The sequence below is a fragment of the Melopsittacus undulatus genome, chromosome 2 (genome assembly GCF_012275295.1).
Source record: "Melopsittacus undulatus isolate bMelUnd1 chromosome 2, bMelUnd1.mat.Z, whole genome shotgun sequence".
Taxonomy (NCBI): domain Eukaryota; kingdom Metazoa; phylum Chordata; class Aves; order Psittaciformes; family Psittaculidae; genus Melopsittacus; species Melopsittacus undulatus.
Window position 1 is genome coordinate 10,729,245 of NC_047528.1, and position 13,542 is coordinate 10,742,786.

At 40.2% G+C, this 13,542-nt stretch overlaps 1 protein-coding gene across 4 annotated transcripts; it reads right to left on the minus strand.

Moving 5' to 3' along the window:
• Positions 1-638: 638 nt before the first annotated feature.
• Positions 639-13,178, minus strand: FAM76B (family with sequence similarity 76 member B). 4 transcript variants are annotated; one of them, XM_034060014.1, is made up of 10 exons: positions 13,077-13,178; positions 12,904-12,968; positions 12,578-12,632; positions 10,767-10,922; positions 9,680-9,876; positions 8,007-8,054; positions 7,722-7,802; positions 6,919-7,051; positions 3,793-3,894; positions 639-3,136 (listed from the first exon to the last, which is right to left on the minus strand). In XM_034060014.1, the coding sequence occupies exons 1-10, from the start codon at positions 13,173-13,175 to the stop codon at positions 3,047-3,049; spliced, it is 1,026 nt and encodes a 341-aa protein (XP_033915905.1). In that variant the 5' UTR covers positions 13,176-13,178; the 3' UTR covers positions 639-3,046. The 4 variants fall into 4 exon arrangements, with proteins under 4 accessions (XP_033915905.1, XP_033915904.1, XP_033915907.1 ...); XM_034060013.1 differs by having other exon boundaries at positions 6,919-7,054; XM_034060016.1 differs by lacking the exon at positions 7,722-7,802.
• Between the last annotated feature and the right edge of the window lie 364 nt (positions 13,179-13,542).

Here is a 13,542-nt window from a genome sequence, read left to right on the forward strand (position 1 = left end):
TCAGATTTGGACTCCAGGCTCATTACAACAAAAAATCCCCCTCCCTTAAGCAATGCTATGTTTTATCTTGAAGAGCTGCATTTCAGAACACACAGAGGTATGCTGTGACCAACAGTCATCAGCATGTTCGTGCAGGCACATAGTTCTCCCTGACACAAGAAAGGGACTGGACACAGAAGTTGTCAATAGTACTTTGAACCTCAGAACCACCCACCTTGTGCACACTGGATGTAGAGGAACAACAACCTTATGGTGAACAGTCTAAGACTGAAATTCAGGTACTACTTTAAAACACGAGTGCTGATGTTAATCAGAATATAAAAAGCCTGCGAAGGCTTTATTAAATGTCATTAGATTTCATTAACCTTAAGGGCTTTTTCTTCTCTACAAGAAACCATTTCTATGTATTACAATTGTAGAAAACCAACCTATTTTCTTGAGAGAAATTAATCTAAAGCTCTAATTTGTTGCAATTTGTAGACAGCCCAAGGTGTTTAATCTTCCCAGAAATCTAAATACTAAATGCAACTATTAAATCCTGCCCTTTTTTCGCCCATAGGATTTTGGTGAATGACAGACACAGTGTGAAGGATTAACATGGAATATGAATTCCTGAATAATTTAAAAAGGACAGAGTAATGTTTTGACAAGATTTTATTGTGAAACATTGGATTTAGAAAAGGTACAAAATGTCAACGGTCAGATGTGTGCCAGTACAGTATTTCAATAGTCTATACATGTGGACAGCTGAAAAGCTTCACTGCAGAACGTGTATTTAGACATCCTACCTAAAAGGGCGCTGCAATATTCACAGGCTTAAAATACATAAATAACTTGAGCCAAAATGGCCATTACTGGTCAAGGCTAATCAACATCTGGAAACAGGCTAAGAAGCACAATACGGTACAACAATCTCCTTGCAGATCCACGTTTAAAGAACATCAGTTTATCATGTCAATAACCTACAGCTCCAGGACGCTATTTTCAGGAGTGGGACTCAGTTGGCAAGTTTACAGCTTTTAAAAATTTACGTTAAAAATGAGATTATGGAAGAAAAGCCCCTAAATTTTTTTCTGACTGGGATTTATAAAGTCAATTACTTCTAATATAAAACTTCGGTTTGTTCCTGTAAAATACCCTTCGTGCAGCCTGAGCAGGTATCATTAAGTGATCACAATTCAGACATTTCCATTTGCTAAGCATTTCTGGTTTTTAAAACCAGTTTCACCAAAGATGGGTTGCCATTCAACCGGGAAAAAAATCCTCAAATACCAATTCTGAATTGAAGTCATAAGTTTGCGTATTAAAAAAAACCCAAATGTTATCTGCAAAGAGGATTTCAGCAAGTTTAAAGAAGAGCATTTATAAACATACAAAGTCGATTTTAGGGTATAAAAGTACATGTATACCATATAAAACAAGATTCTTAAATCATTCAGGAGTCTGTCACTGCTGGTACTTGTTTGAACTACTGAAAAGTGTTCATAGTTCAGTACATGGGTGGGCAGCCAAGGAACACTACATTTTAGTTCTTTAATTAAAAGCTTATTCTACACAATTCAGCTTACTGAATGTCAGCAGTTATCCTGTTACCAGTCAGTACCCAGAGCTGAAACTAAACCTTTACTTACGGATGTCTACTTCACTTAATGCCGATCCCATAAATCGCCTCCCTGAACAGAGACTTTAGGGTATATTAAAGTAAGTTTAATAGAGATTTCTGAATATGACTCATGTCCCTTAGGAGCAGAGCTAAACTTAAACTGATGTAATTTAGAATCAAAATCTACCCACAACATTAAAACAACCCACCCTTTGACACCACATTCACTCCCTTAGCTTCAAGGCCATTAGTTTTGGCTACTCTTTTCTCATTGTGTATCTTTAATGGGGGGGGTGGGGTGGTGTGAGAATCTTGCAAGTCATTAAGAAGAATCATCATGAGTTACAACTAAGTACATTGAATGGAACAATGGGAATCAATTGAAACTCTGGGTGTGTATCGCTAATTAAGGATGTAACACCCGGAGTACAGCGTCTGCTATGGAATTAAAATGAGTGCTGTGCCAAATGGGAAAATAATATCAACAATTCACTAAACTCCAGTGTGACAAAAACCAGTCTGATGATTTTGTTCAGGAAGTGTTTGGCATGAGCAGCACTAACAAAAGTCTACACCTCACAGACACAAAGCTACAAAGGTTATCTAAAGCCAGTACTCACTGTCCATCAATTAGCTAGCTCTTATCACTGCTTCAAGCACTGCACTAGCCACTTTGATCTTTGTTTCGAATTTCTCTGTACACACATTTATATTTACATAAAACATTTATTAAACATGATTTTAAAACTTAAAAACCTTATGTACAAAATACCAACATTCCTATAAATAAACAGTTGGAGAAAGGCACTTGCAAGAAAAATCTACAGTAAATCTTACAAAAACCACACTGCCTCTGTTACTGTACAATAGATAATCTTTCAGTGAATCCCAATCACAAGAATGTAAAACACTAATTACTTGTTATAACTAAGAATATAACCGTTACAGTTGTATTTACACTTACATATATGCCTTTTTCTTTTAGTTTCACTTGAGAGCACCATGAATTCCATTCTAAATCTGTATTTTGATACGAAGTCAAAGAACAGTTGCCAGAAACCAGTGTTCAGCGGCAGATTCAGAAACTTTTGGCTGACATCAGTGGAGTTTCAAAGTTGCTGCTTTGTAAAAAGTACACCTAGCTTGTTATTGCATGTTGTCCTTTTAGAGAGAGCACAGCTGTGTTCTCTACGCAATCGTTTCATACTATTGCTGGCAAAAAGTTTCCAATATCAAAAAAATAAAAACATTCTTCAAGCCAGTTGAAGGATTTCATCTGAACAGTAACTAAAAAAAGCTGCATCTTAATTATAAAAACAGGTAGGAAACATGCCAACTCATCGGGTGTGCAAAAATAGTTCTTTCCACTACACAGGATTTTAAGGGCTTCTCAGAATTACTCAAATGTACATTGAGTAGCAAACCCCAGGAGTGACCAGTTCCTCACGGAGACGTCAGTATACTCCCACTTTTATCAAACTTTTTACCCTTTGACAATGCTGCAACCTGTTTGAGCAGTTCTCTGTTTTTGGCCTGCAATGCAGATAGAAGAAGTGTTAGGAACTACTGAAATAGCTCAGACTGTTTCATGCAGTAAGTTCCCATTGCATTTATGAAACAAATACCCAAAATGTGCACGTGAGAATATTCAGTGAAGGTAACAATCGCTTCTGAAAGACGTGGATATCCTTTTTGATATGTGTATTCCACCTTCAGCACAAAAGGTAACCTCATTTTCCCGTACAGCAAAATATAGGATCTGAGGTATTGCACTGAACACTTGTTCAGTCTGTGATGTATAAGGCAATTAATTCAGGCTTTCTTCCCGATAAAGTTTGCTTTAACAAGAGACATTTAACTGTCAATCACTTTAATGCTGAGCCTTTCAGTTAGATCAATAGCACACTGAGAAACTGATTAAATATCAGAGAACAGACACAAAAAACAACGTAAGTTTTGAGACAGCATGTGAGGTAAGCCTCTATCTTAAAGTTAGAAAGCAATTCTTACAGTGAGTTTAATCTGCATGGAGATTGCCTGTTGACTGCAGAACTGCTGTATAATGCATTCGAAGATAAATGTGGCAATGACCATTTGAGAACTTGGTACTGTTTCATTGCTGTGAGTGAATATCCTCAATGCATAATTCCACCTGGGTATTTCTCAAGTACTGATAAGCAATCACTCACCTGCAACTGTTCCACAGTTTCCTTGTGAGCTTTCTCCATGCTGTTCATCTTTGTCCTCAAGTTAGACTCCTGGTACTGGAAGTCTGCCTTCAGTTCTGTCAACTGAGAACACAAATTCTATGAAGATTCCTTGGACTGTTACCATACACAATCTGTGAAATCTTTACAGAATTCTCAGGAGTCTTATGAAAGACAGTATTTATTTACTGTTGTAGTACTGACAGCTCAGCATTTGAGAAGTAGCTTGGAAAGTAAGTATGTCTATTTTATATGAAGAAAGCAACTGCACATCTGCAACTTGTTTTGGTGGGGATTAATGAAGGTTAATCCTCAACAAAAACAAAAAAAACAGATACAAGACACATGATTTATAATCTTAGCTGTTCTTTCAGCTGTGAGATACTCATCACAATCTGCAGTTATATGATATGGTAACAGATGAAATATCTGCCATACAAAGACAACAGGAAGGATTTCTTTGTGTCTTCTTATGCTACAATTTGTCCTAAACCAACGTATACATTCCAGAGGTTCACTGCCTCTCAATCCAGAACAGTGAATTAAACTGTGTTATTAGAAATGTGTAATTAAAATGACTTCACTTAGGATTTAATTCTGAGCCTAAGGTGTAGTACTGCAGCCACTGGGTCTCTCCTGAGACAGGTAGTGATCCCAATGACACACATTAAGGCAGGTATTTCTAAATTGTGATATATGCTTCTATCCAGGCAGGTGAATGCTTCTTCTGCACACATGTGCAGCTGAGGGTGCTACTAACAGTTTGCTGTGTAAGGACCCAGAAGTTTTAAGAACTACTTCTTTAAAAAGCTTGGTGCCTCAAAGCATCCCAGATTAATTTTGAAACTCTCTGGTCGATTTGGCTTTATTGGGATTAAAGCCTCTCTGCCGGCAGAGAAGCCCACTATAACAAATGAGAGCATACATTCCTAAAATGACTACCAAGACTGCTATTACCAACCTGAGTATGTGTCGAGTCACACACAGTGAAACAAGATATTCACCTGAAACTGTCAGCCAAATGATCATGAATAAAGCACAGGAATCCCAATACAAGGATATATACCTCGCTGTACACAGACTGCTGTTCAATGCATGTACTTGCAGCTGTAGCAGATTCCAGTGGATCCAGTACAAAACCACATACCACAAACTAAATACAATAAAAACTAGTAGTAAGATTGTGCCATAGCAAAATATGCAGCTGGATGAGCAACACACTGCCTGTGAACATGCAGCAAGCTGTGGTCCCTTCCTAAGGATCAAGTCTCGGGGCCCCATGGTAATGACCTGGTGTCTCACTAATACCTTGTCCCAAAAAGCAAAACAAGGCTAGGACTGCAAATAACAAGCACTGGTATGACATGGTTTAGATCTTGACTCATAACAAAACACAATGAATGAGGATTGTCTGTAAAGCTGGTGTACAGAGCTGATTTTGTCGCCATATGTTACATATTTCAGAGGTCCCTCTTTTGGAGCACTCTGAACAGTTCAAATGCTGTCCCTATAGAAATCCTGGGACAAGATTTTAGCAGGAACCACCCAGAGAACTGGCCCAGGCATTTATTCCTTTTACTATCTCACAGTCAAAAAATAATCTGCATTCACTTGTTGTAATTGTTTCAGCTATGCAAACACCGTATGATGTGCACAGCTTTTCTCCCCCTGCAGCAGCTGAAGAAAGTGAGTGACACTCTGGAAGCAAGTAATTCATGCCTGAAGGAGCCTTTTAAGTTCAAAGAAACTCTGAGGTCAAATAAATAGTTTTAGCAATGAGGATATTAAAATTATTAGATGCTCTCCCTATGCAAACAGCACAAAACAAGTTACTGCATTGGTTACACAGAAGTAGGTGACATTTCTTTACCTAACCCTTTTGTTAGCTATGCCCAGTAGATCAAATGTAAAAAGAGATAAGAGAATTTCCTACTGACTTGTGATCTTCTACTCTCTTTATAAGAGAGAGGGCAGGGCCTTAATGTCTGTCCTCTGAAGAGAGTCCATGACAGACTGTTCACCTCTTTCACATTAACTACTTAAAGGCTTGAAATAGTGAGTACTTCTAACAACTGGTATATTATAATACTGATAGACATGAAAAAGGGTTCAATGTCCTTTATGCAACACACTGAAGTGAAAGAATTAAGATACTGAACTCTGGTTTAAAAGCGGAAGCACTTTCTTTTCAGGATCAAGAAGCCTTTCTTAACCACTACTGTTCTGACCAGCCATCATGTATCTATAACCAAAATGTTACTAGAAAATACAGTGAACTACATAATTTACTCAATCCTGAACAGTCATTCTAGAGCCACCATTACAGAGTGTCTTAAAAGCTTCTAGTTAACCAGGTAGCAGAGAAATAAGCTCTAATAAAGGCAAAGCAAAGTAACTTATCTTGTGGCTATTTCTCTTTTCTTGTTAGTCATTAAACTGTCCAAAGGGTGAGTTCTTGTATGAGTTTCACTGAAGTCCTTTGGGCTTGACAACTTTGCTTAACTTTTGTTGACTGCCAGGCACCTAATCCAAGCTTTTCTTCTAGTCTCTGACTACCCACAAAGACTTGGTAACCTACACTACACGTATACTACCAATCTTTTCAAATCAAACCACTTAATCTTCATACACTGTACATGTAAATTTGGAAACCAACTCATTAGTTATGGCTATAGTTGCTATAGTTTAAAACTAACCTAAAGTTATACTAAACTCAGAACAGTTACTACTCTTAATCCTCCTCATCCTGTGTGCCCACTAGCCTCTGCAGGCACCTGGAATCTTTGCTGTGACTCAATTTAGAACATGCAAAAACATACAAACCACTGTCTGGCATTTTACCCATTGTGGCACGCAACATGAGGAACAGTGAACCAGACAGCTAGCTTCTAGATGGCAGAAGAGAGGCAAGATTCCTTTTGACTTAGAGCTAAAATACATTAATGATACATAATCCCAAACTTGTCCTTTAAATGGTAAGATCTGATGAGTTAAAATAGGAAAATGTTGTATCTGCTTTCTAGTTTACCTCACCATTTTGACATTGTTAGGAGTCTACAAAATAGAACACAAAAGATAAAGTTCTTCCTAAGCAGGTGCAACTTTTACCTTTTTATCTTTCTCTAAAATAGTCTGATCTCTTTGCTGCAGAAGACGTTTAAGTGACATTACTTCTTCTTTCAGCTGACTTATGAGGACAAAGTTGTCAGTTCCTCCACTGTCTGCTGACTGATTTATAGAGCTACTAAAAATAAAAAGCAATAGTTACTTACAACATCAATAGAAAAAAAAAACCACTATTTTTTTATTTCAAATTGGATAATTAATAATTCCACAAACATCCTTAAGGACCAATGCAAAAAAAGTATGTACCTGACAGAAATGGATGCAACTGGCAAATTACCTTACTAATGGCACACATTACATACACCTGCAGAAATATAATTAAGTATTAGCTTTGAGGGGGACAAACACCTTTTGACCGAAGCAGCCACTTTTATTACAATTGTTTGGCCAGAGACAGAATAAAGATTCAGTCTCATAAATAAAGGTTCAAAACTTCTCTATATACTAGATCAGCTTAAAGGAGCAGCTCAACCCTGCATCTAGTTGACAAAACACTGATATCAGGGAACACTGTTCTGTTGATAACTGTTGTCTCATATACAAGCTTGATTTAATTCTGCCCCAACAGCTTGAAAGCAGGAAAACTGCCAGTTCTCTGCTAATAAAGTCATTTACTTGACTGACAGCAGTAAGATGCCTCCCAGCAATCTGTCTGTCTGGACAATAGTTTCACCTCCCTTGTTCTTCAGACCAAAGTAAAAAAAAAGGAAGCAACTGGCCACAAATCCACAAATCAGCACTCTATTCGGTTGAAATGGCTCAGCTTTACAAAAATATAACTTTACCTATCTCCATTTGATGGCTTGGATTCCAGTTTGGGTTTTTTCTTTGGAGTTTCATTCTGAATAGCTGCAGAGGATTTATGGCTGAAATCAAACAAAATGTAAACCTAAAGCCTCATACTATATAACTCTCTAACATCACCATTTGGTACATGTAAAATAACTAACTCATGCTCCTAGCTGGAGTACTAGAGATTAGCCAGAAATTCAAAGCAAAAAAAAGAAAAAAGTCCTTTATATTAAAACCACAACATAAATTCAAAGGAAATGAATAAATATCGTATTTACCTCTGTTTCCATAGTCCCTGATCTTGTTCTGGACTCAGACTGCTGATTCTGAAACATGCGAAATATACTTGGTAACTGACCAAACATGCCATTACTTCTAAGTTTATGTGAACGGTTATCTGTCCATGGTAAAATCCTCCCATGATGAATTTTCAGCTGGACAGCTGTATTATCAGTCACATTCCTGACCACTCTCTCACAATGCTATAAAAATACTTCTTGGCTAAATATTTACCCTGTTGTAAAACACAAGGGGCAGACTTCAAGACTGATGGGTAAACCTTTCTGCTGGTACTCTCCAATTTTTGTGAACTTTATATTACTACTTTTGCACCCAGCAAGCTGGTCTAAAGCAGCATTCCTGGGTTTCTCATACTGCCATATGAACATTGTCTGAAGTGATGCTTCTGTAGCACCTTAAGAGCAAAGGGAAGTTTTGGATCCCTGAAAATAACTGCTTCTCAGGTTTTTGTTTTCAATAATGTCAAAAGCAACAGACACCATTGTTTAGGAATGGTAGAATATAGAAGATTGCACTCAATGAAATAGTGAATCTGTATTTCTACCTTGTTGCCTCTACTGTCTCATCTTAACAATAAGCAAAAATGGTCAGGGGAAAAAAAGAGTTATATTTATTGGACCAGAAGGATGGACCCATCACAGCCTACAGAAGAAAGGTGCCAAACCAAGGACACTGTGTAGAGAGATACATTTACTTTTATAACTCCTGAGTACACAAGAAGCTCTATTCTGTAGTAAAGAGCTAACTTATTAAATCCTTACTACATGCACTAAATTAGATTTAGCCTGTTGTAACTCAATTTGCAGCAGAGACTTGAAAGAACAGGAACAGTACAGTAACTCTCTGCATGACAAGAATAATATTCTTCCTCAAACTCTTAAAAAAACAAATCTTACTTTTCTCCTTAAGTGAAATCATGTGCATTTCTCTTCTCCTCTATCCCAGTATCATTCCAGCTTATTTTGCTTCTAAGTTACACTTAGTCAGGCAAGCTTCAGTCAAGATGGAAAATTATAAGCCCTAGAAAAGTGAAGCTTTGTGTTTGTATGTCTGGGATCAGGGTCATTGCCACTGCACCCACAGCATTTACTATCCAACACAAAATAATTAAGGAGTTCTAAACTGCCGTAAGCCCACCCATGAAAATAAGAATCATGATTACTATTGTACTGGCATAAAAACCAAATCAATTCTGGGATTTACAACTAAATAAACAAATCAGCCTGAAGCAAGTCAGGGTAGGGATTCTGAGCTAAGTAGCTGTTCTGTGCCCACTGCTAACACACACCTTTAATCCATGGTAAATGCATGTAAAGCAGGAGTTACCACACAGCAGTTACTGCTTAAATTCAAATTCAAGTTTATCCCCAAATAACTTGTTTCTGTAGCCATTCTGTGGGTTCCTCTTCTAGACTTGCTATCAATTTTAACACTGAGTAGTCTGATGATGACCAAGAATTTCTACATTTTGCTGACCTCCCTTCACCCAGACTATAAGTACATGAGGATTTTAACAGACCATGAAACAGTGTTCTCCTACTGCTTTTGATACCATGTTGTAACAAACCTTCTTATTGCCTTTGGTTTGATTTCAGTACTAACAAAACACAGATGAGTTACCAAGAGCTACTTCAATTTCTGAAATACTTACTTGTGATGACTGCTGCTGTGACGATGATGGTGGTGGTGATGGTGATGGTGTTTTGAGTGATGCTGGTCTTTCTCAGTAAGAGATGAGGATGAGGAGTTGGAATGTGAAGATCCTAGGCTCTTCCTCTGTTCTTTTGTCTTCTGTAGCACTCTCTTGTAGGACAACGTGCAGAGCCAACACAACAACTTTCCATCAACCTTTGGGGAAATAATTCACAGCAGGTTGTTTGGTTTTATTTTCAAAGTATACTTGCACTAGAAAAATGCAAGAAAAGTTTGCTTCCGTTCATCTGTTATCTCTGTGAAAAGTCCAGACACCTCTTTGGTATGAAACTTTGGCACTACCACATCGCCAACATAAGCACATTGCCTTTGAATAAAGTAAATCTTATTCCATTTCTTTTTGTCATTTAAATTTACAGGAGAAAGCAGCCTTGGCAAATGTTGGACTTGCTCTGTATCACAAAAGTGACAATTCGGACAAACCAGTTTTAGTTAGACACCAGGTACCCTCTCTCGAGCCCATCGTATTCCAGGCATAATCAGGATGTCCAGACAACGTGTTACTTGTACCAAGTAAACTCTTGTGTGAAAACACCATTATTCCTGAGTTCAGACAAGAGGCTTTTGAGGTAATTTCCTCCACACCTTCTGGAATGTGAAAGTGGCACTCACCAAAGTGATTTGAGAAGAGGGCTGCTCAGAACAGTCTACCTCTTTGGTGCTGTACTTCACAGCAAGGCAGGCACACCACAAGAGGTAAAATGACAGATTCAAGGGATGGACATGCACAAGATCCAATGAATTGGAAAATGAAAAAAACAGTATCAAAGATACCACAAACTGTTCAGCTGCTTGACCTTGCCCAGCTACAACTGCCAGCATATGCTTAACCTTATTTGTAAGGCTGAGTGATTTAATTTAAAGTTAGCTAGCTCAGTAAGCTGTGAAACCTAACTCAAATATTGCAAAGCACAGCAACTTTAATATTAGTGACTTAAGATATATTCCAGTTAATCTTTCTCTTCTGCAGGAGGAACATTACCTGCTGGCAGCCTGAGCATTGACAGCCATGGAACAAAGCCTACCTTCCTTCTTCCCTCCTCTTTGCGATCAAAAGCACACTGCTGTTTGCACTGTTCACATGTCTGAGGTGGGCCATACTTCTTCTCTGAGTTGGTGCAACGCTGACATTTTGTGCCAATAAATGCTGCAATAATATTGCAATATTGACAAGGCTTGGGCTGGAAAGCAGAAAAGTGGAACAGAAATTAATACACATTTACAGTTTTGTAATGAACACAATGTGTCAAATCACACAATGATGCTTCTAAACTATCATGGCTTTATATAACCCAGCTTAAAGAACCTTTTACTACCATGTCTATCTTCAGTACTAAACTTTTCCCCTAAAGTGATACTCCTTCCCTGATCAAAATCAATCTGAGTTTCCTATGAAAACCCACATACCCAATGAAACACATATACAATGGGATTACTCACCTCTACACCTGCTTCTTTAGTAGGATGATATTTTCTCAGTTTCAGTACATTACTAAAAAAACTACTTAAAAACCTTTAAAAGAAGAGTAACCATTTTTTAGACTGAAAGTTCCTGATAACATCCCTCTTCCTTGTGCTACGCACAGATTTGATAACCCTACTGCTCCAAGATTAGTCCCATGATCCCAGCAGTACTGCAGCACACTGAAACAACTTCAGATACCATCAGCTCAGGTTATCAACTTTCATATCATACACTTAGATTAACATGCTGCAGGAAAATAAAGCTGCTGCCAGTCTTCACAAGTTAGATATGGTTAATTATGCTCAATGCCATTCTGGTTTTTGATGAACTACTGCTAAAACCCACTGCTGGATCAAGTCTTGTGCTTCATTTTGCCATGTTTTCATCTTTTGAATGATGTTCTTTGTTCAGTTTACATTTACATTCACAAAGTGCCTGACGACATTCCAACAGCTGTTACGTTTCCCAAATAAGCTGAATTTCATCTGATGTGGTTCACATCAAGCCTACAGAAGTTGTGTGCATTTGTATCACAACAAGATTATCGTGGTGCCTTCTCTGAAGTGGTATCTGCAGAGAGCTCTGATACAATGTGTGTGTTCCTATATTGAAAAATTAGTGGTTTTATAATTGCACCTGAAATTCAACATAAGAAAATGCAGAGTAACATGAATATAGCTAATACCCATAAAATCTTTTCTACTTAATAGCTTAACACGAGTAATGTGCATTCAAAATGTTCAAGACTTCCATAATATAAAGTATGTGACATTATTAAGATTTTCATATTGACCACTCATTAAAAACAGAGGCAGTTAACAGCGTTTGTGTCATCAAGTGTGTGTCTGTGAGAAGAGTAACTTTATAAGCATAAAGTAGCGCTGTTTTTGCTATGAACAGGCAGGCTGCAGTCAATATTAACTATAAAGCTACACATAACCATAGAATCATAGCATCATAGAATAGTTAGGGTTGGAAAGGACCTTAAGATCATCAAGTTCCAACCCTCCTGCCATGGGCAGGGACACCTCACACTAAACCATGGCACCCAGGGCTCTGTCTGACCTGGCTTTGAACACTGCCAGGGATGGAACTTTCACAACTTCCCTGGGCAACCCATTCCAGTGCCTCACCACCCTCACAGTAAAGAACTTCTAATAGAATGACAGAATATTCAGGATTGGAAAGGATCTGAAGATCACAAGCCATGGAGGCAATCAAGAGCTGCCTGTGATTTTCATCATCTTGTTGAAAGGTAATCCTTCTTTTTGATATTTCCAACACAAAATACGATTAACTGCAAAAGCGTTTTATTTAACTTAAAACACGAGTGAAGTTAATCCCGTCATTTAGAACCCAGAGCCTACTCACCGTCCCAAACTGCTTCACGTTCTGGGCACACTTCTTGCATATCGTGTTAGTTTTGCTAGAGATAAAATTGCACAATGTTGAAGTCAGCGACAAGCACGCTCCTCCGAGCTCTTCCCCATGCAGTAACCGCACAGCTCACACACGGGCTGCGGGGAGCAGTGAGACACCAGCGAACACCTCTACGGCCGCGCCCGGTTATCCCACCACGGTGCCACCGGTGTGATCTCCGCCGTTACTACCGGTCACACCCGGCGGAACCGCCGCTCCTGCGGGCACTGCCCGCGGCAGGACCCGAGCCGGGCGCGCACCAGGGCCCCTTCCCGTACCTCTCCTGCTGGAACTCGGACCGGCAGTAAGTGCATTTCACGATGGGGTGGGCGATCCGGCACTCCTGCGGATAGAACAGCGCGTTACTGCCCTGCCCCGAGCCCCGCGCACCGCACCGGGGCCGACACCGTCCTCCCTGCGCCTCCGCTTGCGGGACCCTCCCCCCCCGCACCTTGCAGAGCTGCTGTCCCTGGGAGAGCTCCTCGAACGGGTACCGCTGGTTGCACTTGGTGCAGGCATAAAGCGCCGGGGCGGCCGCCGCCGCCGCCATCCGCGGGGCGGCCACGGGCGGGCCGAGGGAGGTGCCGAGGGCCGGGAGCGGCCGCCTGCGCCGCCGGAGCTGCCGCCGCCGCCCTAGGCCCCGCGCCGCGGCCCCCTTGTGTCGGCAGCGGCGTCACCCCGCGCCCCCCGCCCTTCCCTCCGCCCCGGGCTCGGGCTCTGGCGGCAGCCAATCACCGCCCCGCGCCAAACCTGCCTTCAAAACTCGCCGCCCAATCGCTGCCCTCGCCGATCCCCCTTCTGCCAATCCCGACTCGGGCGCCCTAGCCCTGCGCTGGGCGATGATTGGGTAGCCGCTAGGCCTCGGTGCTGATTGGACAGCTCCGGGTGGTTCCTGCTTTCCGATTGGTTGAAATTGG

What these genes read in the sequence shown, in the direction of transcription:
- FAM76B (XM_034060013.1), bottom strand. Translation starts at nt 13,175, where the DNA reads ATGGCGGCGGCGGCGGCCGCCCCGGCGCTTTATGCCTGCACCAAGTGC. An exon ending in AGGGACAGCAGCTCTGCAAG is followed by an intron (nt 12,969 to 13,076) that starts GTGCGGGGGGGG and finishes TTCTATCCGCAG; the next exon opens with GAGTGCCGGATCGCCCACCC. An exon ending in AAGAGGAGGGAAGAAGGAAG is followed by an intron (nt 9,877 to 10,766) that starts GTAGGCTTTGTT and finishes ATTTCCCCAAAG; the next exon opens with GTTGATGGAAAGTTGTTGTG.